The sequence below is a fragment of the Arvicanthis niloticus genome, chromosome 1 (assembly GCF_011762505.2).
Source record: "Arvicanthis niloticus isolate mArvNil1 chromosome 1, mArvNil1.pat.X, whole genome shotgun sequence".
Lineage (NCBI taxonomy): Eukaryota > Metazoa > Chordata > Mammalia > Rodentia > Muridae > Arvicanthis > Arvicanthis niloticus.
Window position 1 is genome coordinate 115,999,693 of NC_047658.1, and position 24,130 is coordinate 116,023,822.

The following is a 24,130-nucleotide window of genomic DNA, read 5'->3' on the forward strand; positions in this document are numbered from 1 at the left end:
GCTAGTCTTCCGTGTCAGGAGGTAATTGCTTCTGAGATAGTAAGCAGGCATTTATAACTTAAAATACATTCCTTAGAAAAAGAAGTTCAGAACAAAAAGAATACTGAAAGTGTTATCACTATACGTATATAATTAACAATGTGCTCTTGTGTGCATGTATGTATAACACACTTGTATATTTTCTTCAATATTTATTTTCTGCAAATCAATTGGAAAGGATTTTTAGGCTATACCAATGGAAAATCTATATGATGTTAACAACTCAACTCTTTGTATTGTTAAGATAACTATGAAATTAATAATATGAAATTATAAACAAAGGAAGAATCAAATATTTAAAATAATTACTTTAATAGTACATATATTATATTCTTGTATATAAATTATGAATTTGAGTTAATTTTAATTTTGATTTTTCAATGTCTGTGATTATTTTTCCTAGTCTCATATTTTCCCCTCCACGAGACATAGACTATTTAACAAAGAGAACAATGTGAAGCAAAAGAGAGTCTACCTTTAAGTTGTTGAATGGGGCAAGCCACTGAAGCAATAGAAGCTTTAACACATGTATATATGATACATACATACAATATGTATGTGTGTATCATATATACATAATACCTAAAAATAATCATGCATATACATAATCATGTACATATGCATCACTGTGCATATTGACTTTTACTTGAAAAATACTTTGTGAATTTCCAGATGATTTTTAATTGTAAACCACTTATTTTTGGTGACATACTCTAATTCTTTGACTGAGGAATTAGAATTTACTTTCCACTCCCTCCCTTCAACTCACCTAGAGTACATTATTCCAATGCCCCCAACCATTACTGAATTTTAAAGTGATGAAGAGGATGTACTACTGGCATCTAGTGGTAGGGAACCAGATTGCTGTTTGCCATTCTGCAAGGTTCATGACAGTTTGTCACCACTGTAAAAGAAACAGTGTTCCTCCTCATCAGACACAGGAAGGTACTGATTACGTTAAAGACAACATGGAGAGGTTTTTATTTTAAAATGTAGATAAAATATAGGAAAGAATAATAGAGATCCTTTATAAAAGATATGGAGTGGAGCAAAAATAAACTAAGAGAAAGTAAATCTGTATTCAAAAAAAAAAAAATTCCTTAGAGCTGTAAAACTGTTAACTAAAGGTCATAAAGGGAATAAAAAATATATTGTAGGTGCAAAGACAGAAGATAAAATATTGACTAGGTTTATCTATATAAAACTTCAGTGCTAATTCAAGCACAAGAATTATAGTTTTAGATTTCTCAATAAATCTGTGGAGCTAGTGACACATAATGTCTAGCTAAATAACTAGTCTTAATGGAAACACATGTAAATATCTCTGTTGTAAACTTCTTTTTCAATTGATGACTTAAATTTATGTTTGAACTTTTAATGAACTTTTGTTAAAAAAGTATGCTTGGAACATGCAATCTATTTTTCTAGGAAAGGCACATAAAAAACTAGGAATGATGATGTTATGTAGTAGAAGGAGAGAGCAAAATTAGAGGAAGAAGGAGAAGATAGCAAAGTAACTTAGAAATTAAGAGAGCAACTTAGAAATTGAGAGAATATATAGTCTGATAGGTTCTTTCCCTTTTACTTTTACTTAAAAATAAAGATTAGAATCCTTTAAAAAAGTGTCTCTTTTTTTCCCTCTTCCTGAGACTGACTTTCCCTAGCTGACAAGGAGTTAAATAAACTCTCAGCCTTAGGGTATGATGGGCAGAGAACCTATAGAGAAAAGAACAAAGAACATCTTTACTTATCCCCCCCCGCCCCCCGCAAAACATACACACACACACACACACACACACACACACACACACACACACACACACACTGTTAAGTGGCAGGCATCAATTTGCCAAGAGGCTTGCAGCTCCTGGCCTTAAGAGTAACTTAAAGATAGGTAAATGTTATTATAGAAAGCAACCTTAATTTCTAGCAAGACCAAGTCTTGCACACCACCAATGTTCTTTCCCCTAGGCTACCTTCAAGAGAGAACCAAAGCTCTGGAGCTAGTCTCCGGCAGAGGCCGCCATAAATCTTTTTTCCATTAAGTTAATTTTCTCAGGTATCACAGTATAGCAATGGGCAGATGGCCGACTGATGACAGACTTTCACTGGAGAAACATATCACACAGTGTACTCACTCCAGAAAGATAACCTATGAAGAACACAGTAGCTGCAACAAAGATTGCCTTGGTGATTTATTGAGGTTACTAACAGGAATTTGGGCAAAAGGTTACTTACAGGGATGACTCAAAAGAGCAGCTACATCACTGAAAAGCTCCACAGTACCTTATGAAAGTTGTCACCATGTGGGCTTTCTGAACACTTTCTGAGCAGTTCAACAGTCAAATATCTGCTGTGAAGCTTAGTTGTTCAGTCTCCTCCCACAATACTATTCACTCCTTTAAAAAAGCTAGATAAGGGTCTTCCAGAACCTTCCAAATTTTGATTACCTTCTGAATTTCATGAAGCTTTGCCCCAACCCCGCTCCCTGCTCTAAGATTTAGAATGGAGGTTTCAATTTCATTGAGCTGCCATACATCACAAACATGCATTCTATACTGAAACTTGACCAGTGTCACTGACTATAGAAATTTGGGGTCAGTGTTTCTTCAGTATATTGTGACTTTCTTCAAATTTCTTTATTATAGTTATTTTATACATGGCAAACTGGTATAATTTTAATTTATCTCATTATTTATACAATGACTTATATGGAAAAAATTTGTTAACATCTCAGTATAATTCTGGATCTGACTGATATGTATTTTTATCTTACTCCTTGATCAGAGGTCAGTTGGAATTCTTTAAAATGGTGTCACTTTGGCAACTGCATCTTTCTTTGCCTCTCTTGAGCTTTTCCTCCTGGAACAAATACAGCAAATACAATAAACAAAAACAAAATGAGAAAGGACACAGAGAAGAGGGATATTCATGCAGTCTTTAGAACAAGCTTATTCTTTACCTATCAACTTTGGGAAATCCATGATTCTTCACAAAAGGTTGGAATAAATCTTGTGAATAAAAGAGTGACGCCCCGAGAACCTTTCTATTTTGGTTATGATGGCATTCTCAAATGGGTTATGGGAGAAAGCATGGGAAGGCCACCAAAGTTTTAAAATTTTCTCCTTTCCCTTTCATGATCATATTATAGACTACTTAATTCTTCACTGACATGAATATTTCATTTCTAGTGGGACCAATATTGTCTGAATCACACAGCAAACACAAGAGTACTTTCTTGAGATATATTATCATGAGTGGCAGGTTCTTCAGTCTTGTACATAATCTGTAAGTTAGGTACTGACTGTCATTTCACATGTCTATAGAGACTGCTTCTGAAAGCTTACCAGCATTCACTTGGCTGAGGGTGACTTGGTCTGAGGGATGAAATGATATTTATATTTATGTGTGATTGAAATATCTTCAAGGATATGTTGTTCTATAATGTGGCAAAATAGATAGAAGGCACACAACTTTGTCAGGATAATATGTTTCATAATGGGTCAAAGTAAAACAGAGGACATACAAACATGTATTCATCATTAAATCTGGCACAATATGTTCAGGGCTAGCCCTTGTGATGTTGAGTTTCCAGATACCTATGAAACCCATACAGAAAGGGATGTATCAAATGTCCCTATGTCATCACCAATGACCTTATATGAAAAAGCCTAATTGTCAGCCTGCCAGTGAGAATGTGACCCTGAATTCTCATTCACCTTCCTTAACACAGACCATTGACACAAAGTCCTCTAAGAAGAAGGTAGAGGTTTTACTCACTTATTTTCTACATCTTGGATGGAGTCAGGCAGAGGCTGATTCTTGGTCTCAGGAAGAAGAAGGGCAACGAAGCCACCAAAGAAGGGAAGAACCCCATAGATGATCCAGGGCAAGGAAGCAGAGTATGTTGTGAGGATCATAAACAGAGGAGACAGGGCTGCTCCAACACTACCAGCAATTCCAATGACTCCTAAAGCAGTTGCCCTTGGAGTATAAAGCATTAATCAGAAATAATCTAGCAAGTTCACACACATAGAATTTGTGACTTTATATCTCACATTAATTACAAGTCAATAAACTGTGTAATTGAACTTAAGGATGCTGGTGACTTATTTTTACTTTTCAAATTTCGGTTTTATTTGGCATTATCTTTTTGTCAAGAACAGAGTATTGAAATACTTGTTTATTACTTACAATAAAATATGGTATGGAGGGTAAGTTCTACATGTTTTCTGTCATGTTTGTAGGCTACACTTTAGTGTTCATGTATGCATACATGTGTGTGAGGCCATGGGTATAGATTATGAAACTAGAAAAAGTAATCATGAGAGGGGAGGAGAAGGTCTTAAGTAGTGGGAGGGATTTGTTATATGTGACATGAAAGGAAAAGGGGGTTTTGAAGGGTGGACTGAAAATATAGGTAGGTATAGAGGGACAGGGAAGTTAGATGAATAAAAAGACAGTATTTGAAAATGTTATACTGAAACCCAAGTTTTCTATGGTAGTTTAAAGTCCTGCAGCAGCAGCAACAGCAACAACAACAGCAAAGATATGAGGATAGGAGGTGTATCAGTATGGAAGAAGGGAGTTAGCAAGAATAAACAGAGGGAAGAGAAAGCAATGGAGAGTGAATGTCATCATACCACATGCAATTGTAAAAAAATTAAAAATGTACACAACAAAAGACCAATACAAAATAAAACATTTAAAAAGCTATACTTCTTTACCTTTTTATACTTTTTATACTTTCTATACCTTTTTCTAGATGGCTCCAGATTGTATAGGAGAGCTGACTAGTAGTACGTTGGTCTTAAACCTATCTGGCAAAAGGTAACCTTTCAGGACATTGAAGCCATTCCTGTTAGCACCACGACTGATTGACAACTACTCAGCAGTTTTGCTCTTGTCCTTTCAGTAAAAGTGAATAAACTGAGAGAAGTCTGCTTTGACCTTGAGTCATACCTGATTACAGTAGGAACTAGCTCGTTTGCATGCACAAGAGTACTGGTTAGAGAGGCAGAAGAAACTGCTCCTCCTAATATTGGCAGAACTGTGCGCAGGATCTGCATCTCTGGAGAGAGGAAGACCGGTGAGAGTCTAGTGAGACAGACAGATAAATCTGAGTATAGAAATGTGCAGTTCTCCAACCCTGAATGGAATATAATTTTGTTGGGAGTCTGTGTAGATATAACACATAGTGAAGGGAGACTGCAGAGAGGTAGGAATCACCCATGAATACAAGATGAGAAAGGGACCTATCTGTATAGATTAGTTTATGATGAAGAAAAGCTTCTGAAAAAAACCCTGGATGTTGTATCTCTGATATTTGCTCATGACGTGGAGAGCATGGTGAATAAGGAAGATCATATCCACTTTTTTCTCTCTAGCGTCTCAGAAATCCTTCATGTAGAATGTAGGACTGTCATGTGGAAGATTACAGAGGACCATCAACTCATTCAGATGCACACAGCATTTAAATCTATGTGCAGTATTATAGAGTGGAAGGACAGAAGGTCTACAGTGGTGAAAGCTGGGAATTGACTTGATTTGGATTAATGTCTAAAGACTCAAGGATAAGGACTGATGCTTGGAAAACTATCAGTTGGAAAGCTGTTCATTGGGTCAATCTCTACTTAATTAAGAAAGTCTCATAAGTCCCAGCACCCACATGCTATGTCACAACCACCCATATTCTAGTTTCCAATGGACCTGATGCTCTCTTCTGGCCTCTGTGGACACTAGGTACACATGTGATACATGCACATACATGTAGGCAAAATACTCATACACATAAAAGAATCCAATTTTTAAAAAGGCTCATGAAAGCTTTACATATTGGAGTGTTTCTTGAGGTAAGGCAGAAAACTGACATCACAGCTGACATTGAAGTCACCACTGCTACTTTTGGGATTTTATGAAAATGTGCAAAGCTTGGTGACAACCCTACTTCCTCCTGATGCACATCCATTTGACTCAGTGAAGTCAATTCTAACAGTTTCGTGGCTTAGTCCATTCCTACTTCTTTGCCCTTCTTTTGAGCTTCAACACAAGTGAGTTTTCTTTTCTTGAGACAACTCTTCAATCTAGGGTTGGACTCATGGTGATATAACATGAGAGTCATGAGTAGATATACACAATTCAGAAAATAAACTGTTCTTGAAGCTAAAGTAATGGGACCCTATGGGCCAGAGGAACTAACAGTGTGTTTTTGGTCAGAATTATTAGGCCTTAACCTATATAATTGTTATGAAAACTTATAATTAATCAATAACTGATCCATTGTTAACCTAAAAACATTTGGGAATAACTGCAGCCAATTTGCAGGTACTTCTTGCATGCAATAAAGACAAATGTCTGTAAACAAATTACTGAAAATTTGATGGTTATCTCAATATCCTAATGGAACAGTGTGTCCTAAATGCCTAGACTGCTTAAAGAAAATCCATAGGATATCTTTCCCCTGATTTCTTACAGATACGATCTGAAAAATTCTGAGAAAAAGGATGGAAGCATTTTCCTTGCTCATCTTGTGTTCTTTTCTCACCTTGAGGCAAAATTACGATAGCCAGAATGGAGATTCCCATCACAGACATGAAAATCAGTTGGGTTAGCCTGCGGCCCATGTAGTTCACTGAAAAATTTCCAAGAACATTGGCTGGGATGGACACCGTACCAGAGAGACACTGCAGTAGGAACACATTACTGTGCAGGTATTGGAGGTTGATAAACAGGCCTATAAAAGATAGCAGTGACACAAATCTGTAGGGAACAAAGAAGAAAAGTCATATCATAAGGCTTGGAATATTTGCCCCACACGTGATAATGTAGTTAGCTTAGGCAGCTCATTTAAGTTAAAATATTGAGGCATCTGTTTTCTGAAAAACATGTGGGAGATAATTTTGTAATCACAAAGATATTCTATGATAATGAATGTATCATCACTGATAATTTTTTTAAAAGGGTTAGAGAATTCTAGGGATACAAGCTGGGTCCATTCATTTTGGAGTTTTTTTTTTTTAATATCTGGATTTTAATGAAAGTTATAACTTTTTATTTATATATATCCATTAATATGCATATACTTATGTAGTTGATGTTTGAAGTTTTATTGCCTTTGAAGTAGAAACAGACAAATGAGGAAGCTTAGATTCCAAGTTTTCCTATGGCTGAAGTTCTAAGCAATAGTTTCTGGTAATGAACCTTCAGAGTGATTGGATAAACTTATCACAGCACACTTTGCTCTGCTGTTATAGTCCAAACCCTTTGGATCCTTCAGGCTATAGAAAGTCCTCATCATTCATCTCAAAATTTGTTAATGGGAAAATTATTGTCTACACTGTTTTTTGAGACAGAGACTCAATATATAGCCTTGGCTGGTCTTGAACTCCATATGTAGACCAAGCTGGCCTCAAATTCACATACATCTTCCTGCCTTTTTCTCCCGAGTGTTTGATTAAAAGCACGAGCCATCAGTATACCATTTCAAGAGGTTCAGTGTGAAGCCTACCTCACAAAGGATAGGAGACAGATCCACTTGCGAAGGTTGGGTGTACGGAACAAGACCAGTGGGGAGGGTTTAGTCTGTGCTGCCTCCAGCTCCTCCTTCATGGTAGTTTTTACAACCTGCAACAACATCAACAAACTGTTGTCACAAAATGGTAAACATTGTGTTGCATGCCGGTAACATATAGAGGACTAGATTTCTCTCTCCCTCTCCCTCTCCCTCTCCTTCTCCCCCTCTGTCTCTCTGTCTCTTTGTCTCTGTCTCTGTCTCTGTCTCTCTCTCTCTCTCTCTTTCTCTCTCTCTCTCTCACACACACACACACACAGTCTCCTAAATATATGAATTTAATCTGTTCATGGATAACCATGAAAATATGCAACTCGAGGGGTGCTGGGAGATCGGTGGACCCTCTAAAATGTACCAGAGATCTGGGAGGTGAGAGACTCTCAGGACTCAAAGGGAAGGATCTTAGATGAAATGCCCAGCAGTGGGGAGAGAGAACTTGTGGAGTTCATCTCCAGTAGAAAGACAGGGCATCAAGTAGAGGGATGATTTGCCATCCTACAGTCAAAAACTCTGACCCAGAATTGTTCCTGTCTAAAAGAACTGCAGGAACAAAAATGCAAAAGAGACTGAGGGAAAGGAGGTCCAGTGACTAGCCCAACTTGGGATCCATATCAGGGGGGGTGGTGCTCCAGGGCCTGACACTATTACTGATGATGTGATCTGCTTTCAGACAGGAACCTAGCATGGCTGCCCTCCAAGAGGCCCAACAAGTAAAGCTGACACAGATGCTTTCATCCAATTAATGGACTGAAGTTGGGAACCCTTGTGGTTGAATTAGGGAAAGGCTGGAAGAAGTTGAGGAGAAGGGTGACCCCATAAGTAGACCAGCAGTCTCAACTAACCTGGACATTTGAGATCTCTCAGACAGTGAACCACCAACCAGGCAGCATACACTAGCTTATACAAGACCCCCAGCAGAGGATTGCCTAGTCTGGCCACAGTGAGAGAAGATGCACTTAATCCTTAAGAGACTTGAAGCCTTAGAGGGTGGGAAAGGCTGGTGGGGTAGGGTAGGGTGGGGTGGGGAGTAGGGACATCCACTTGGAGACGGGGAGGCGGGGGAGGAGGAGGAATGGGATGAGGAACTGTTGAAGGGCAGACCAGGAGGGGAATAACAACTGGACTGAAAAAAAGATTAAAGATAATTAAAAAATAAAATAAAATAAAATAAAATAAATAGACACAAAAAGAAACAAACAAAAATGTATTTTAAAAATAAAAATATTCCTTTCCTCCCTCTACTCCAGCCTGTGCACCCCACTTGCTCTTTCTCAAATACATGGTGTCTTAGGGTTTTACTGCTATGAACAGACACCATGACCAAGGCAAGTCTTATAAGAACAACATTTAATTGGCATTGGATTACAGGTTCAGAGGTTCAGTCCATTATCATCAAGGCAAGAGCATGGCAGCATCCGGGCAGGTACAATATAGGCAGAGCTGAGAGTTCAGATTTTTATCTGAAGGGAGTAGGGTCTTAAAGCCCATGCCTACAGTGATACATCTCCAACAAGGCCACACCTCCAAATAGTGCCACTCCCTGGGCCAAGCATAGTCAAACCATGACATTCCACTCCCTGACCCCCCCTCGGCTTGTTCAAACACATGAGTCTATGGGGGTATATTTAGCCATAACATAATAAAAAGGTTCATTTGGTCTAACTTCCAAAGTCTCCATAGTCTATAGTAGTCTCAACAATGTTAAAAATTCAAAGTTCAAAGTCTCTTCTGAGATTCGTCCAATCACTTAACTGTAATCCCTGAATCAAGACAGGAAACCAGCTGGGCAAACTCCAGACATCTCCATGTCTGATGGCAAAGCAGTCTTCAGATCTCCAGTCCTTTTTTCATCTCTGTTGACTGCAACAAACTTCTTTCTCCTGGGCTGGTTCCACTCCCTGTTAGCAGTTTTCCTCAGCAGATATCCTATTGGATATCTATTATTTTTGAAAATCTGGAGTCTCCAAGGCAACTTCAATGTTACAGCTTCTTGTTTCACTGTTTGGGATCCACACATGATCTTCCGGCCTCCTTCAAAGGACTGGCCTCACTTCTCCAGCTCTGCCCTCTCTAAGCTCAGGTTGATCCACTCCATTGCTGCTGCTGTTCTTGGTGATCATCCCATGGAACTGGCGTCTCCAGTACAATGGGGTCTTCCGCAGCAACTAGGCTTCACTAATAGCCTCTCACAGGCTCTCTTCCAAGCCTCAAATTCTTTTTTTCCTTTTTTATTGGATATTATATTTACATTTCAAATTTTATCCCTTTACCTCATTCCCCCCACCACCCAGGAACCCCTTATCCCATCCCCCCTCCTCCTGCTTCTATGAGGATGTGCCCCCACCTTCCCCCCACTCCCACCTCCCCACCCTTAAATTCCACCCCCCCCCACTCAGTGTTCAGCCTTCATGGGACCAAAGATCTCCTCTCCCACCTATGCCCAACAAGGCCATCCTCCTCTACATATACAGCTAGAGTCATGTGTCCCTCCATATGTGCTCCTAGGCTGGTGAGCTCTGGTTGGCTGGTATTGTTGCTCTCCTCATGAGGCCACCAACCCTTTCAGCTCCTTCAGTCTTCTCTCTAACTTCTCCATTGGGAACCCTTGATCAGATCAATGGTTAGCTGTGAGTATCTGCCTCTGGGTATGTCAGACTCTGGGGGACCTCTAAGGAGACAGCCTTATCAGGTTGCTGTCAGCTTTCCCTTCCTGACATCCATATCATCGTCTATCTTTGGTGACTGAACATGGGATGAATACCCAGGTGGAATGGTCTCCATACAACCTCTCCTTCAGTTTCTGTCCCATACTTTGTCTCCATATTTGCTCCCTTGGGCGTTTAGTTACTCCTTCTAAGTAAGACCTAGGCATCCACACTTGTTCTTCCTTCTTCATGAGCTTCATGTGTGAATCTTTGTTGTTTCAAACTTTTGGGCTAATATCTGCTTATCAGTGAGTAAATACCATGTGTATTCTTTTGTGATTGGGTTACCTCACTCAGGATGATATTTTCTAGTTCCATCCATTTACCTAAGAATTTCTCGAATTCATTATTTTTAATAGCTGAGTAATATTCCATTGTGTAAATGTACCACATGTTTTGTATCCATTCCCCTCTTGAAGGACATCTGGGTTCTTTCCAGCTTCTGGCTATTATAAATAAGGCTGCTATGATCATAGTGGAGCATATATCCTTGTTAAATGTTGGAACATTTTCTGGGTATATGCCCAGGAGTGGTATAGCTGGGTCCTCAGGTAGTGCTATGTCCAATTTTCTGAGGAACCACCAGACTGATTTCCAGAGTGGTTGTACCAGCTTGCAACCCCACCAACAATGGAGGAGTGTTCCTCTTTCTCTGAATCCTTGCCAGCATCTACTACCACCTGAGTTTTTGAACTTAGCCATTCTGACTGGTGTGAGGTGGTATCTCAGGGTTGTTTTAATTTGCATTTCTCTGATGACTAAGGATGTCTTTGCATGACCCCTTCAGTCCTTAGCTGTCAACTGCAACTGAGGCTCCACCTTCACCAGTGACTTTCTATGGCCTCTCACAGTGCCAAGCTCAGCTGCTTTTCATGACACCTTGATGCTTCCAAACCTGTACCACCTGGGTAACTACTCCTACACATTACCAAGTACAGCTTTAGCATGAGCTACAACCGTGGCTATCTCTGGAACACAGCTTTTTTTGTGCTCTCAGGAAACACTTCCCATATTTCTTCTCAGTGATGCTGGTCTTTTCTTAATCACCACCAATTCCTTAGCTCCAGGTTAACCAGCATCAATTCTCCCAGTAGTCCCTTCTCTTCTGGACTCTAAAGCAAGAGCCCCATGGCTGAAGCTGAGGAGTTCTGCTTGCAGGAGCTAGAACATGGCTTCCTTGTTCCATTACATTATCACCTGCTTTCTGCTTTCCAACTCCTTCACTGCCTAAGCTTGGCTGTCCTGGATCTTGTGCTGTAGATCAACCTTGAACTCAGAGATCTGCATGCCTGTCTCCTGGGATTAAAGATGTGTACCACCACACCAGGATTTAAGCTTTTCTTCACCTAGAACTTGCTCTGTTCCAGGCTGGCCTTGAGCTCAGAAATCTGCTTGCTTTATCTTCTGGGATTAAAGGTGTGTACCACCATGCCTGGATCTAAATTTAGCTGGGTCGGATCTTGCCCCCATATTCCCTTAATCTGTTATCTCCAGGACATAGGATTCAGTTCCATTTCACTTCCTGGGGCCATTTAATACTTTACCATATATTTTATATTTTTCCTTCCTAAGCTTGCTACTCTTGTTCAAAATGCTCTTCATGAGACTTAACCAGAGAACAAAGTCTCTGGTGGGCTTTTTGAGACTAACTTTGTCAATGCAATTAATATAATTCTCTTTACCTTAGACTTGAGTAGACTCTTCAGACAAGGGCAAAAAGCAGTTACATTCTTCAACAAAATACCCAAAAAACAGTCTCTAGGCCACATTCTGAAATTCTTCTCCACTGGAATATCTTGGACCAAATCTGCACTGTTCAAATCATACTCAGCAACAAAGTCTTCCATATTCCTACTAGAATAGCTCATTAAGCCCAACTTAAAGCACATCACTGCTTTCCCAAGTCCCCAAATCCACGATCCTCCAAACAAAAGCATGGTCAGACCTATCACAGCAATACCCAAGTCTCTGGTACCAACTTTTGTCTTAGGGTTTTACTGTTATGAACAGACACCATGACCAAGGCATGTCTTATAAGGACAACATTTAATTGGGGCTGACTTACAGGTTTAGACACACACACACACACACACACACAGTCTCCTAAATATATGAATTTATTCTGCTCATGGATAACCAATTTGGGGCTCTTCCTTAGGGAGCTCTTTTGCTCTGAGCAGTCCTTAGTTTGCTGAAGATCTTTGTCTACAGTTCAGTCTCAATGGAACTTCCCTCTTACATTGGTAGAAAGATTGTAAGAGCAAGAGAAACAGAAAATTTGCTGTGAGATTTTTGTCTCCTAGATATGTCAGAGAAGATACATTCATGAAGTCTCAACATGGTTGTTTAAATGAAATCTTGACAAGGATGCCATCAATATAAACAGAAGGGGGAAACTCACTGATTCTTAAAGATTGAAAAAAATGTTCGTCAAGGCACTGTGGTGGACTCCTTTAATCCTAGCACTCAGAAGGCAGAGGCAGGAGGGAAACAGTGTGTCTCTGTCTCAACCTCCAACCTTTTCTAAAATGAAAACATAGTTTCAAGAGGAACAGTCCTTTGCAGAGAGTATTTATTTTCACATTGTGGTCATCCTATTTTGAAGTGTATCATGGTATGCTGTGTCTCTGTGAGTAGCATGTCTAGACTGAAGTCAGAGAATGATAGTAGACTAAGTTGTTTGTTAGAGAGATTTGGAAGAGTGTGCTGGTGTAGGGTAGGGGAATGTTAGAATGCTATGAACAGAGCTAAATGGATGATTCTTGTGGGAGGTCAGAAGATTAGAATTCTGATAGAAATGTGAATAGTGAAGGTCTGAGTCATGAGAGGTCATGAGAGTCCACTGAAATGGAGTGAGTTCCTATTGAGATCTGGGCTGGGCTGTAATTACCTGGAAAATCTGCATGGTCCCCGGCTCTTGTGAATTCTCCAGCCCCTGCCAAGACTTTGCCCTGTGGAGCCTCACCTACAGTTATATTGCCACATAGTTTCTCTGGCCCCCATGAGTTCCATGGAGTCCACAAGATAGGCTCATATTCAGTAAGAAATTCCATCTCAGCATTAGCTACACTCTTGGCCCTGCTTCCCTGGGCCACCTTCAAGTCATCAGTCCAATAACTCACCTTGAGATTTAAACTAAAATATCAACCAAAACCTAAAGGACCTAACAGACATCTACAGAACATTTCACCTAAACACCAACGAATACATATTCTTCACAATAACTCTTGGAAATGTGTCCAAAATAGACCACATGTTAGGGTTCAAAGCAAGCCACAACATATATAGTAGTATTGAAATAATACCCTTTATTTTATTTGACCACAATGGAATAAGGCTAGATATCAGTAGCAAGAAACAGCACAAAAGATGCACAAATTCATGGGAATTAAACCACACATCACTGAATGACAAATGACTCACTGAAGACAGTAAGAAAAAAAAGTCCCTAGAACTGAACAGAAATCAACACACAGTTTACAGGTATCTACAGGGCACCACAAAGGCAGTCCTGAGAGGAAAGTTTATAGCCTAAAATACCCATAACATTTTTGAAAAATCCCAGACAAGGAGTTTATAGACTTAAAGCTTTGGAAAAACAAGAACAACAAAAACTCCAGTCAAGTAGATGTGAGAAGTGATTAAGATCAGAGTAGAAATTAGTGAATAGTGTTGAAACAAGAATACAAAGAATCAATGAAACTAAGAGCCTTTAAAAAGTTAAACAAGACTGAGATCCTACTCACATTAATGAAAAGAAAAATTTAATGTCTGAATTAATAAAGTTAGAGATAAAAATGGAGACACTAAACAGATACTAATAAAATTTAGAAAATCACAAAGACATACTACAAAACAAATATAGTGCCAAATTATATAACATAAAAATGTATGTGAAATTATAGATGCGTACTGCCTATCAAAATTAAAACAAGATAGAATGAATAAAGAGATCTCTAAACCACCAAGGTTCACATAGATTCACTGTAGAATTTCCAATATTCAAAGAAAAACTAATGCCAACACCATTCAAATTATTCCATAAAATAAAGGGAAAAGAAGGCTTATGAAGGTTTTTTATGAAGCCAGAATGATCCTGATACCAAAACCTTCTCAACAAAACAGGGGCCAACAAAATTAAAAATCATCATGATAAACTTGGCTTCAGAGATTTAGGGTTGTTACAACATAGGTCAATTAATAAATATAATTACATAAAAGGACTCAAGACAGAAATCACATAATTTATCTTAATAAATATAGAAAAATATTCAACAAAATCTAATATCTCTTCAATATTGAAGTCATGGAGAGGCTAGGAATGGACCATATTTCAAAATAGTAAAGGCTAGTATAAAATAATAATATATAATAGAATAGAATAGAATGAAGTGTAGTATATCATTAGCCTGTAGATGATCCTGTTGGTTTCTTTTCTATCATTGTGGTAAGTATCCTGACAAAAACAACTTGAGGGAGAAAGGTTTGTTTTGGATTACAGCTCCACAGGGTCAGAGACCATCATGATAAGGAATACATAGTATAAGTCACGGAAGACATAGAGGCAGGAATAAGAAATTGGTTGAGAACACTGTACCTGCATACAGGAAGCAGAGAAGGATGAACAAGGAGGACCAATCTATAAAGTCTCAAATCCTACAACCAGTGGCTTAGTTCTTTCCGTAAAGTTCCACATAAATGTTTCATAACATTTGTGAAGATTGTAACCAGCTGAGGATCAAGTAGTGAGACACATGAACCTATAAGGGACATTTTATATAGAAACCACAACATGTCCCTGGCCTCCATGAGATCATGGCCAGCTCATGATACAAAACACATTTATTTTAACTTCAAAAATTGCCATAGTTTAACAGCCCCAACATTGTTCAAAAGTTTAAAGCTTCTTCTGGGATTCAAGGAAATCTCTTAACTCTGACCCCCTGCAGAAACAGAAACAAAGTCTATACCAACACAACAGCATATAGTATTCATTCTTATTTCAACAGAGAATAGTGGCATAGTGAGGAAATAATAGGCCAAAGCAAGATCAAAAAACCCAGCCAGAAAACATCAAATCCTACAGCTCCATGTACAATGTCTGAGACCTTAGTTTTAAGATTAGATTGTGACCCACCTCTAGCTATATATCGTTTATCATCCATAACTTATATCTTGAGTTAGTTCCACTCAGTGCATGTGGCTTTTATTGGCAATCATTCCACAGTTCAGGTTCATGCAATAGCCTGTCAAGATCACACTGCAGTGACTCCAAATAATAATATATAATAATAAAATAATAAAAATAATAGAATAAAATAATAAATAATGAAATAATATTATATAATATAGTGAAATGTAGTATATCACTAACCTGTAGATGATCCTGCTGGTTTCTTTTTTATCATTGTGGTAAGTATCCTGACAAAAACTTTTCCCTCAAGGGAGAAGTTTTTGCCCCACATTGTCTGGATTCCTCTGAAATCTATAATTGTGTAACACAACTTCAGGAACTACTCTATCTTAGATTCTTAGCATCTGCAAAGTCAACACCAATATCATGCTGCCAAGTACTGTTACCTGCTAAGGGTGGCGCCTGGTCTTCTTGGATTACACTTATATCTATTTCCATATGTTTGCCCTTGGGGAATAGTTTATTAGGCAGTTGCTTTTGAGGAACAGGAACTCCTATGAACTGCATTATCAGTTCAAGCTTTGTTCTTTTAAATAAGTTTGAATTTTCACAAGTGGGAGTCTTGAGATATGTAGGGTCTTGCCCCCATGGTGTGTTTTCCACTGTTCCAGATAAACAGGACATTGTTTAATAATTTTAGCTTTTTTCATAACATACATAGGTTGCAAAGTTTAAGTTTCTTGACTTCTTTGCTTCTTGATAAACTGCTCAATTTCTTTCCCTTTTTCACTGCAGACCTGTATAATGCACTAAAGACTAGCCATATGATAGTCAAAAATGGCCCCTTGTTTTAAAAAAATTCTCCATCAAACATATTCATCAATTATTTTTAAGTTTCCCAGGTCACACCAAAAAGGTTTGTTGACCTCAGCTTATACTATGCATACTATTATAGCTCAAAGTTTAAAATCTTTCCAATTTTTCCCACAAATGATTTTCAAAAGTCTAAAGACTACATGATCAGGTTTACCACAGCAATGACCCCACTCCTGGTACTATTTTTCTGTTTTTGTGATAGAGGTACTTGAACAAAAGAAATATAAGATAGTAAGGATTTATCTTGGTTTATAGTTTCAGAATATAGTCTTTTATGATGGGGAGATTTTGGCAGCAGGAAATTGATGAGGTGTCTGATCATACTGTATTTGCATGTGAGAAACAGAGAGCAACGAATGCTCATGCATATCTAGCTTTCTCCTTTTTATGTAATTGGGGGCCCAAGCCCAAGGGATGTCGTCATTTTTTTGGATTTTCTATTACATCAGATAACCTAATCAAGACAATCCCAAGATCAGTCCTAAGAGGCTAACCTAATCAAAATGTTCAAACACAAGTATGCCTGGGAACTTATCTCTTAGGATACTCTAGATATTTTCAAGTTTACAATCAAAATTACCACCATACAATTTCATTTAGATTTTCTAATAGAACTAATGTTAAAAACATATCTAAATGTGCTATATATTCTGGTTGCAGGACATAGAAAAATCAAGCTAGAATTGATTTGGAAACTCCATCCCTGCTGGCAAGCTTTTGCAGTGCTGAAAGGTAGGCTACTCTAGATGACAATAAAATTACCATCATAATTTTAGTCAGCTGTGGATAGTTAGGTTACATGACTGAGCATTTCTTGGCAAGATGTACTTACTGGTATATCACTGATATCACTGTCATGATGGTAACCAGATACTTTGTAATTATATTTGAGGTCTTTTAACAGGAGTTTTTTTTAATTAATCATTTTATTCATTTACATTCCAAATGTTGCCCCCTTCTGGTCTCTCTTCGCAAAGTTCTTTCTTTCATTACCCTCCCTTCTCCTCTGAGAGGGTAACCTCCTGGGTATCCTCCCACCCTGGTGCATCAAGTTTCTACAGGATTAGGAGCATTTTCTCCCATTGCTGATATATGCCAGGGGCCTTGGACCAGCCATCTAGACTATTTGGTTGGTGGCTCAGTCTCTGGGAGCCCTTAGGGGTCTAGGTTAGTTGACACTGTTGGTCTTCCTATGGGGTTGCCATCCCCTTCAGTTCCTTCAATCCTTCCCCTAACTCTTCCATAGGGGTCCTAACAGGAGAGAATTTATACTGGTGTTTTAAACCCTGTCAAAAGTCCATAACTATGAATGTCACAGACCATAGTGGGGGAGCCTATTATAGTTATTTTGCTAATAGAAATGATATTCCAATAGAATTGCCTTCCAAATGTTTTTGTTCATTTCTAGAGATTAAGTATTTGGACAGAGACGCTTCTTTTTCTGTACTTGGTGACAGTTACTGCAGGGCCATAACTGGTCTATATGCTGAGAATAAGCTACTGTTCAATATTTAGCCATAAACAGGATGTCTATATCACCCCTTACTAAAGTTCAGGGCACACTGTGAAAGTGGGAGCAGAGAAAAGATCAAAGGCAGTGGAAGGGGTAAGGTGATACATAGTGTTGTCTTCTTAACCTAGCAAGGCTAATGCATTTTAAATTCTCAGCATCTATGTATAAGACCTGCATGAGAGTGGGCCATCAACTTCCATAATGGAGAGTAGAGAAGTTCACGAAGCCCTGCCTCTCCTTGAAGATTTACAGGTAGTTAGCTATTACTAATGAGGAAGGGCTCATATATTTCTCCTGAGGATATTTTAATGGTTGCTGGGAGACATGAGATAGTCATGTGTTAAGTTGTTCAAGCTATTGTAATTAAATCTTCACAATTCATAATGATTCTGTAAGAAAGTTTAATTAAAATTACTTGAAAGAGAGGGAGAGACAGAGAGAGAGAGAGAGAGAGAGAGAGAGAGAGAGAGAGAGAGAGAAGAGAGAGGTTGATTAAAGTAGAATTAAAGTAAGAATGTGATACTACCCACACAGGGCTAGGCCCTTTCACATCAATCCCTGATCAAGAAAAAGCCCTATATTCTTGCCTACATGTCAATCTAATAGAGGCATTTTCTAACTTCAGAGTTCCTCTTCCCAGATGACCTTAGCTTGTGTCACTTTAACAATCTCACCAATAAAAAAAATAGTCACCATCGAATTCAAGCTTGCAATACCCAAGATACAACTCACAGACCACATGAAGCTCATGAAGAAGGAAGACCAAAGTGTGGGTGCTTAGGTCCTTCTTAGAAGGAGTAACAAACTACTCATGGGAGCAAATATAGAGACAAATTGTGGGACAGAAACTGAAAGGAGGGGCTGTTTGGAAACTGTTCCACCTGGGTATCCATCCCATGTACAGTCACCAAAGGTAGATGCTGATGTGGATGCCAGGAAGTGCATGCTGACAGGAGCCTGATATAGCTGTCTCTTTAGAGGTCTGCCAGAGTCTGACATATACAGAGGCGGATGCTCATAGCCAACCTTTGAATTGATCATGGGGTTCCCAGTGGAGGAGTGAGAGAACAGACTGAAGGAGATGACAGGGTTTGCGGCCCCATGGGGAGAGCAACAATACCAACCAATCAGAGCTCCCAGGGACTAAACCACCAGCCTGGGAGCACATAGGAAGGGACCCATGGCTCCAGCTGTATATGTAGGGGAGGATGGCCTTGTTGGGCATAGGTGGGAAAGGAGGTCCTTCGTTCCATGAAGGCTGAACGCCCAGTGGGGGGGGGGAATTCGAGGGTGAGGAGGTGAGAGTAGGGGTGTGTGTAGGTGGGGGCACATCCTCATAGAAGGAGGAAGGGGGATGGGATGGGGGTTCCTGGGTGAGGATGAAGTGGGGAAAGGGGATAACATCTGAAATGTAACTAGAATATGAAAAAAAAGAAGTCACACCTTCAAAACAGAAAGAAAATGAAGAAAAACAGAAGTGATTTTAATTTTTTGAATGAAACATTCTTACACAGTGTTTTCCATCACTACACTTTGCATCTTGGACACTAACTTCTATAAACTTATCGAGTTTATGTTTTCTTTGTATCATAATCAGTTCTCATAGCTCACCTCCAAGGTTAGGATGTCTTCAGAATTCTTCATTCCATTCACACATGCAGCTTTTTTAAGTTCCTTTAAGCCCCTCTGGGGTTTGTTGGTCACAATCAGCCATCGAGCTGACTCTGACAGCCACCTGCTCAAGACATTGGATGTAAGATAATTCTCAATTACCTTATACTTTAAAAAAAATCACATTTATCATTTTAAAAGTGATGTGTATCCTTGAACAATTATATTCTTTAATTTAATACCTACGACTCAATTATATTAATAAATATAATCTAATACTGTCTGGACCTTCACTAGGAAAATGGGAAATAACTCATGCATGTGTTACACTTGCACTCCCAGAATTCAGACCCAGAGTCATGTCAGTCTGCCTGCTCTTTCTTGAATATATATTTACATAGGGTTCACAAAACTGCAACATGAGGGACACTTGAATACTCATTTTACAAATTCCTTGTTAAGGTAAACATTTATACCTAATTTGTTCTTATGCTAAAAATAAACCACTGAATAAAGTGCTATCATTGCTGCTGCTAGCAACCAATGCTTTCTGGCCACAAAAGCAAGCTAACACTATCTTCACTTCTAATCTATAAAATGGGCATGGTAGCTTCATAATTTTAATGGCTATGATCAAGTGATATGGAAGAACCTGTCAGAGGGTTCTTCCTCTTTTCTGTATGAACTCATTTTACTACATTAAGCATATATAAGCATTTTCTAGCCCTTACTAGTAAGTGTGCCATGTGCCTCCTCTGTTGATATAGCACATTTTTTTTTTTTTTTTTTTTTTTTTTTTTTTTGTGGAAAGCAAGGGAACCCAAAGAGCTAGTGGGAGAAGTGGGCCATTCTGTCTACTACTTTAAACTGGAGAAGTTATGATTTTCTTTCATTAAACAGTTGTGAATATAAAGTTAATTTGCCTTTTATTTAATATTATCATAGTTTTCAATACGTTTCTTTTTGTTTGCAAAGTCACTCATAGAAATACAAACCACAACAGAGGCAGTCTGATCTTGAAGTGTTTATTACTGCCTGGATAATTGAGACTTAGTAACAAGGACAGGCAGAAAGAACATTCTGGTAAAGATTAATTGCTAATTTCTGCTTGTGTGTTTTCTCTAGTAAAAAATAAATGGTGCATGGTAAAATTTGAACACCAATTAGTATACATTCTTTTTACTGTAAATATGCCAAATCCAAGTGAACAAAATATGGAGCTCACAGGTAAATAGGATTTCCAAATAAGAATGATTGCTTGTCAGAAAATTCAGGTTTTTCTTTTTTTACTTAACATATGTATGATTATAATTTTCATAAAACTACTTATTGCTTATCTTAAATTCAAGTTGAATCCAACCTTCTCTGTTTTATATGACAGAGATACTTGTCCTCGTGTCACATAAATACAAAGAGGAGTGAACAGTGTCTTGTGTGGACCAAGGACAAATGCATTTCTTATGTCCTGCTTTCATGTTCATTGTCATCCCTGGACTCCTTAATATAGAGGAGGAAAGAAGGCTCATCATACCTTGTGGGAATAAGGAGTAAGAACATTGGTACAGACATCGCCAGCTGGAGATGGCGCCAGTTTCGAATAGCAAAAGCCAGGCCTCCCAATAGTATCTGTCCAACTCCCCCAGCACTAAATAACAGCGCCATTATCATAGCTTGGAATTTAGGACTTGTCCATTCTAATACTGAAAGAAAAGAAAATGGAGTTTGACTTCTAAGAAAGGAGGGAAGGACACCCAGGTCCAACCGAAAGCTTATACAATGCTCATCAAAATCTTTGACTTACTGAGCAAAATACTGTTTGTCCTCAAGGATGAGCAAAAAATCCCTGTGAGGAATCGAAGTGAGCAGTAGATGAGGAAGGTGGGAGCAAAAGCTACACAGATTTCAGTGATGGCCAAATTCAGTAAAGAACATGTGAAAACGAGCTTCCTCCCAAACCTGAGGAAAAGGAAGGATTTGATTACAAGGACAATAACAGTTTGTATAAACAACAAAAACAAATAAAAAAAAAGAACAGACATCTTCTGAAGCAAAGTCCTTGCCAGCTTCCTTACTATGTAGTAAGACTTACTAGTAGCTGTAGTATGGAACTTACTATGTAGCCAAAGCTGGCCTCAAATGCACAGAGACCTGCTTGCCTCTGCATTCCTTCCAAGAGCTGGGGTTTAATGTGTGTACCACCACATCTGCTCTTTTCAGTTTCTTACTACTAGCTTTTCATATGAGTTATGCCATATGTGACAGACTACAAAACTGGAATTTTAACACAAATATGTTGTACTAAATTATGCACTTAGCATATCTATTAGCTATTAATTTCATTGCTGTGACAAAGTATTTGACAGAAGCTATTTAAAGGAAAGACTGGTTTAGGCTCACAGCTTCTGAAGGTGCTATTTACCACAGTGAGGGTATATGTTGTCAGGAGCACATGACAGAGTTCCTCTCTTGGAGTAGAGTTCACACAGAAACCAAAGTGAGTATCTTCTTGAACATTAACCTCAAGCCTGGCAATTCTACCAATCATTTCCCATATCCCAAAGTTCCACAACCTTCTAAACCTTCTCCCTCAGCTAAGGAACCAAATAGTCAAGCACAGAAACCTGTTGTATCTAAACATTTAAATTAAAAAGAGAAACTCTGAAATGGGAATGAATCACATTTATTTAATCACTTATATCAATCTTTTGATTATTGATTCTATAGAATCTATTGACTATTTCTCTGAACAAAGTTCTTTGCATTCACTATGTTAGATTTTACCTTCTTGAATTTGTATATTGGTATATCAAAGATAACATTATAGCTTTCAAAAAAAGATGTCCCTTCCCTACTCTCTCCTCTTAATACTCCTATAGCCCATATAGGAGCATGTGAATGTTCCACAAGTCCACTGAATGCTACTTACTTGTAAATCTCTTTTGGTTTCCTTCCTTCTTTCTTTTTCTTTTTTAAAAGATTTATTTATTTATTTTATGTTTATGAGTACACTGTAGCTGTCTTTTGACACACCAGAAAGGTCACTGGATCCTGTTTCAGATGGTTGTGAGCCACCATGTGGTTGTTGGGAATTGAACTCAGGACTTCTGAAGGGATAGTCAGTGCTCTTACCTGGTGAGCCATCTTTTCAGCCCTTCTTTAGGTTTCTTAATCTTTATTGTTTCTACTGTTCTGTTTCTCTTCTCTAATTTGTTATTGTATTTGGGTCAGCTTCCACTAAATGTCTCAAGAGAAAATTTTAATTGATTGTATTTTAAAATCCAGGTTTCTGTTTTATTCTTTTTTTATTTCTGATGTTCCCATACACTGGTTTCCTAGTTGCCATTAGTACTTTGTCCATGTTCTATTCCATCCTTTTACATGTATTTAAGATATATATTTTAAAGTATTTGTCTAGTAAATCTCTCACAGAGACCATTCTTAGTATGATTCATTTTGAATTGTGGTGGAAGTTCCACCTCAGTTTACCTTGACCTCAAAGTTGGTCTTCAACTGAATAGGCCATACTTCTTTTTTTTTCTTGCCATATTATTATTTAATTATTCTTATAAATTATGATTTTATAAGAATTTAATTATTCTTATAGATTGTTATAATGTAGAAATTCAGAATTCAGGTTCTTCCTTCCTTCCTTCCTTCCTTTCTTTCTTTCTTTCTTTCTTTCTTTCTTTCTTTCTTTCTCTCTTTCCTTCTCCTGTCCCTCCTCCTCTTCCTCCTTATTCTCTTCTTCCTCTTTCTCCTCCCCCTCCTTCTTCTTTTTAAATGTTTTTTTCCAATCTGCTTTTGCACCATTTTAATGGAATTCAGGTTCTTATAATGTAGAAATTTGGAATTCAGAATCTTATTTTTACAAAAATGTTATTTATTTTTTTTGTTTTTGAAATATAGTGGCCTGTAACTTTTATGACTTTATCAAACTGTTGCAAAGAGTGTCCTTTGTCCTACATTGTCACTGAAGTCTTAAATTTCTTTAATTATACAGTCTAAAGTTTTTATGCGCATTTCCTGGAATGTCAAGATAGCTTCTATTTTTGGTGGCAGATTGCATTTGCTTATTTTAATATTAGAACTAATTTGATATGTAAGCTTAAGATCTCTATATTGTTTGGGGATGGGTGTCACTTCTAGTTAAATGATAATGTTTTATATTCACACACATGTTTTCTGAGTTAATTAAAAAAGATGATAGAGTAAATACATACTTGTATTAAAAAGTACCAAATATGAAAATAAAACCTCTAATAAAAATAGAAATAATGAGAATTAATTAAAGATAAAGACCTAAATGTCAACTAATTCTTTGACTAGATAAAATAATGCCATCAATTATCATACTTTATGTAAGAAAGAAATGGTTGAGAGACTATATTAGGATTGGGCAGAATTACAGTTTTAGAAAAAATATTTATCTAAGTTCAGTGGTATCCACCTGTAATTCCATAATTTGGTAAATTGAGGTAGATGGATCATGATTTCAATACTCCTCTAGTACACAAAGAATTCAAGGTCAGTGTAGATTATACAATAAGACACTAATAGGAATTCTGTTCGCAGAAGTCTTTGTTTCTTATGCTGCAAAGGTATAGGGATTCACATCCGTTCAGGCAGAGCAAGCAGCCATAGCTTATCTTTATTAGGAGAGCAAGCAAGAGCATGAAGTTAAC

The 24,130-nt window shown here is 38.0% G+C and overlaps 1 protein-coding gene across 1 annotated transcript in view; it reads right to left on the minus strand.

Annotated features, from left to right (window-relative positions):
* Positions 1-1,970: 1,970 nt before the first annotated feature.
* Positions 1,971-24,130, minus strand: part of LOC117714615 (solute carrier family 22 member 19) — a 36,423-nt gene continuing 14,263 nt past the window's right edge. Inside the window, exons 3-10 of the mRNA XM_034511173.2 lie at positions 21,250-21,404; positions 20,980-21,148; positions 19,449-19,572; positions 7,547-7,662; positions 6,584-6,798; positions 5,002-5,110; positions 3,820-4,023; positions 1,971-2,901 (exon numbers count right to left, since the gene is read on the minus strand). Of these exons, the coding sequence (XP_034367064.1) occupies positions 2,844-2,901; positions 3,820-4,023; positions 5,002-5,110; positions 6,584-6,798; positions 7,547-7,662; positions 19,449-19,572; positions 20,980-21,148; positions 21,250-21,404 (1,150 nt within the window). The 3' untranslated portion in view covers positions 1,971-2,843. The remainder of the gene's footprint in view (positions 2,902-3,819; positions 4,024-5,001; positions 5,111-6,583; positions 6,799-7,546; positions 7,663-19,448; positions 19,573-20,979; positions 21,149-21,249; positions 21,405-24,130) is intronic.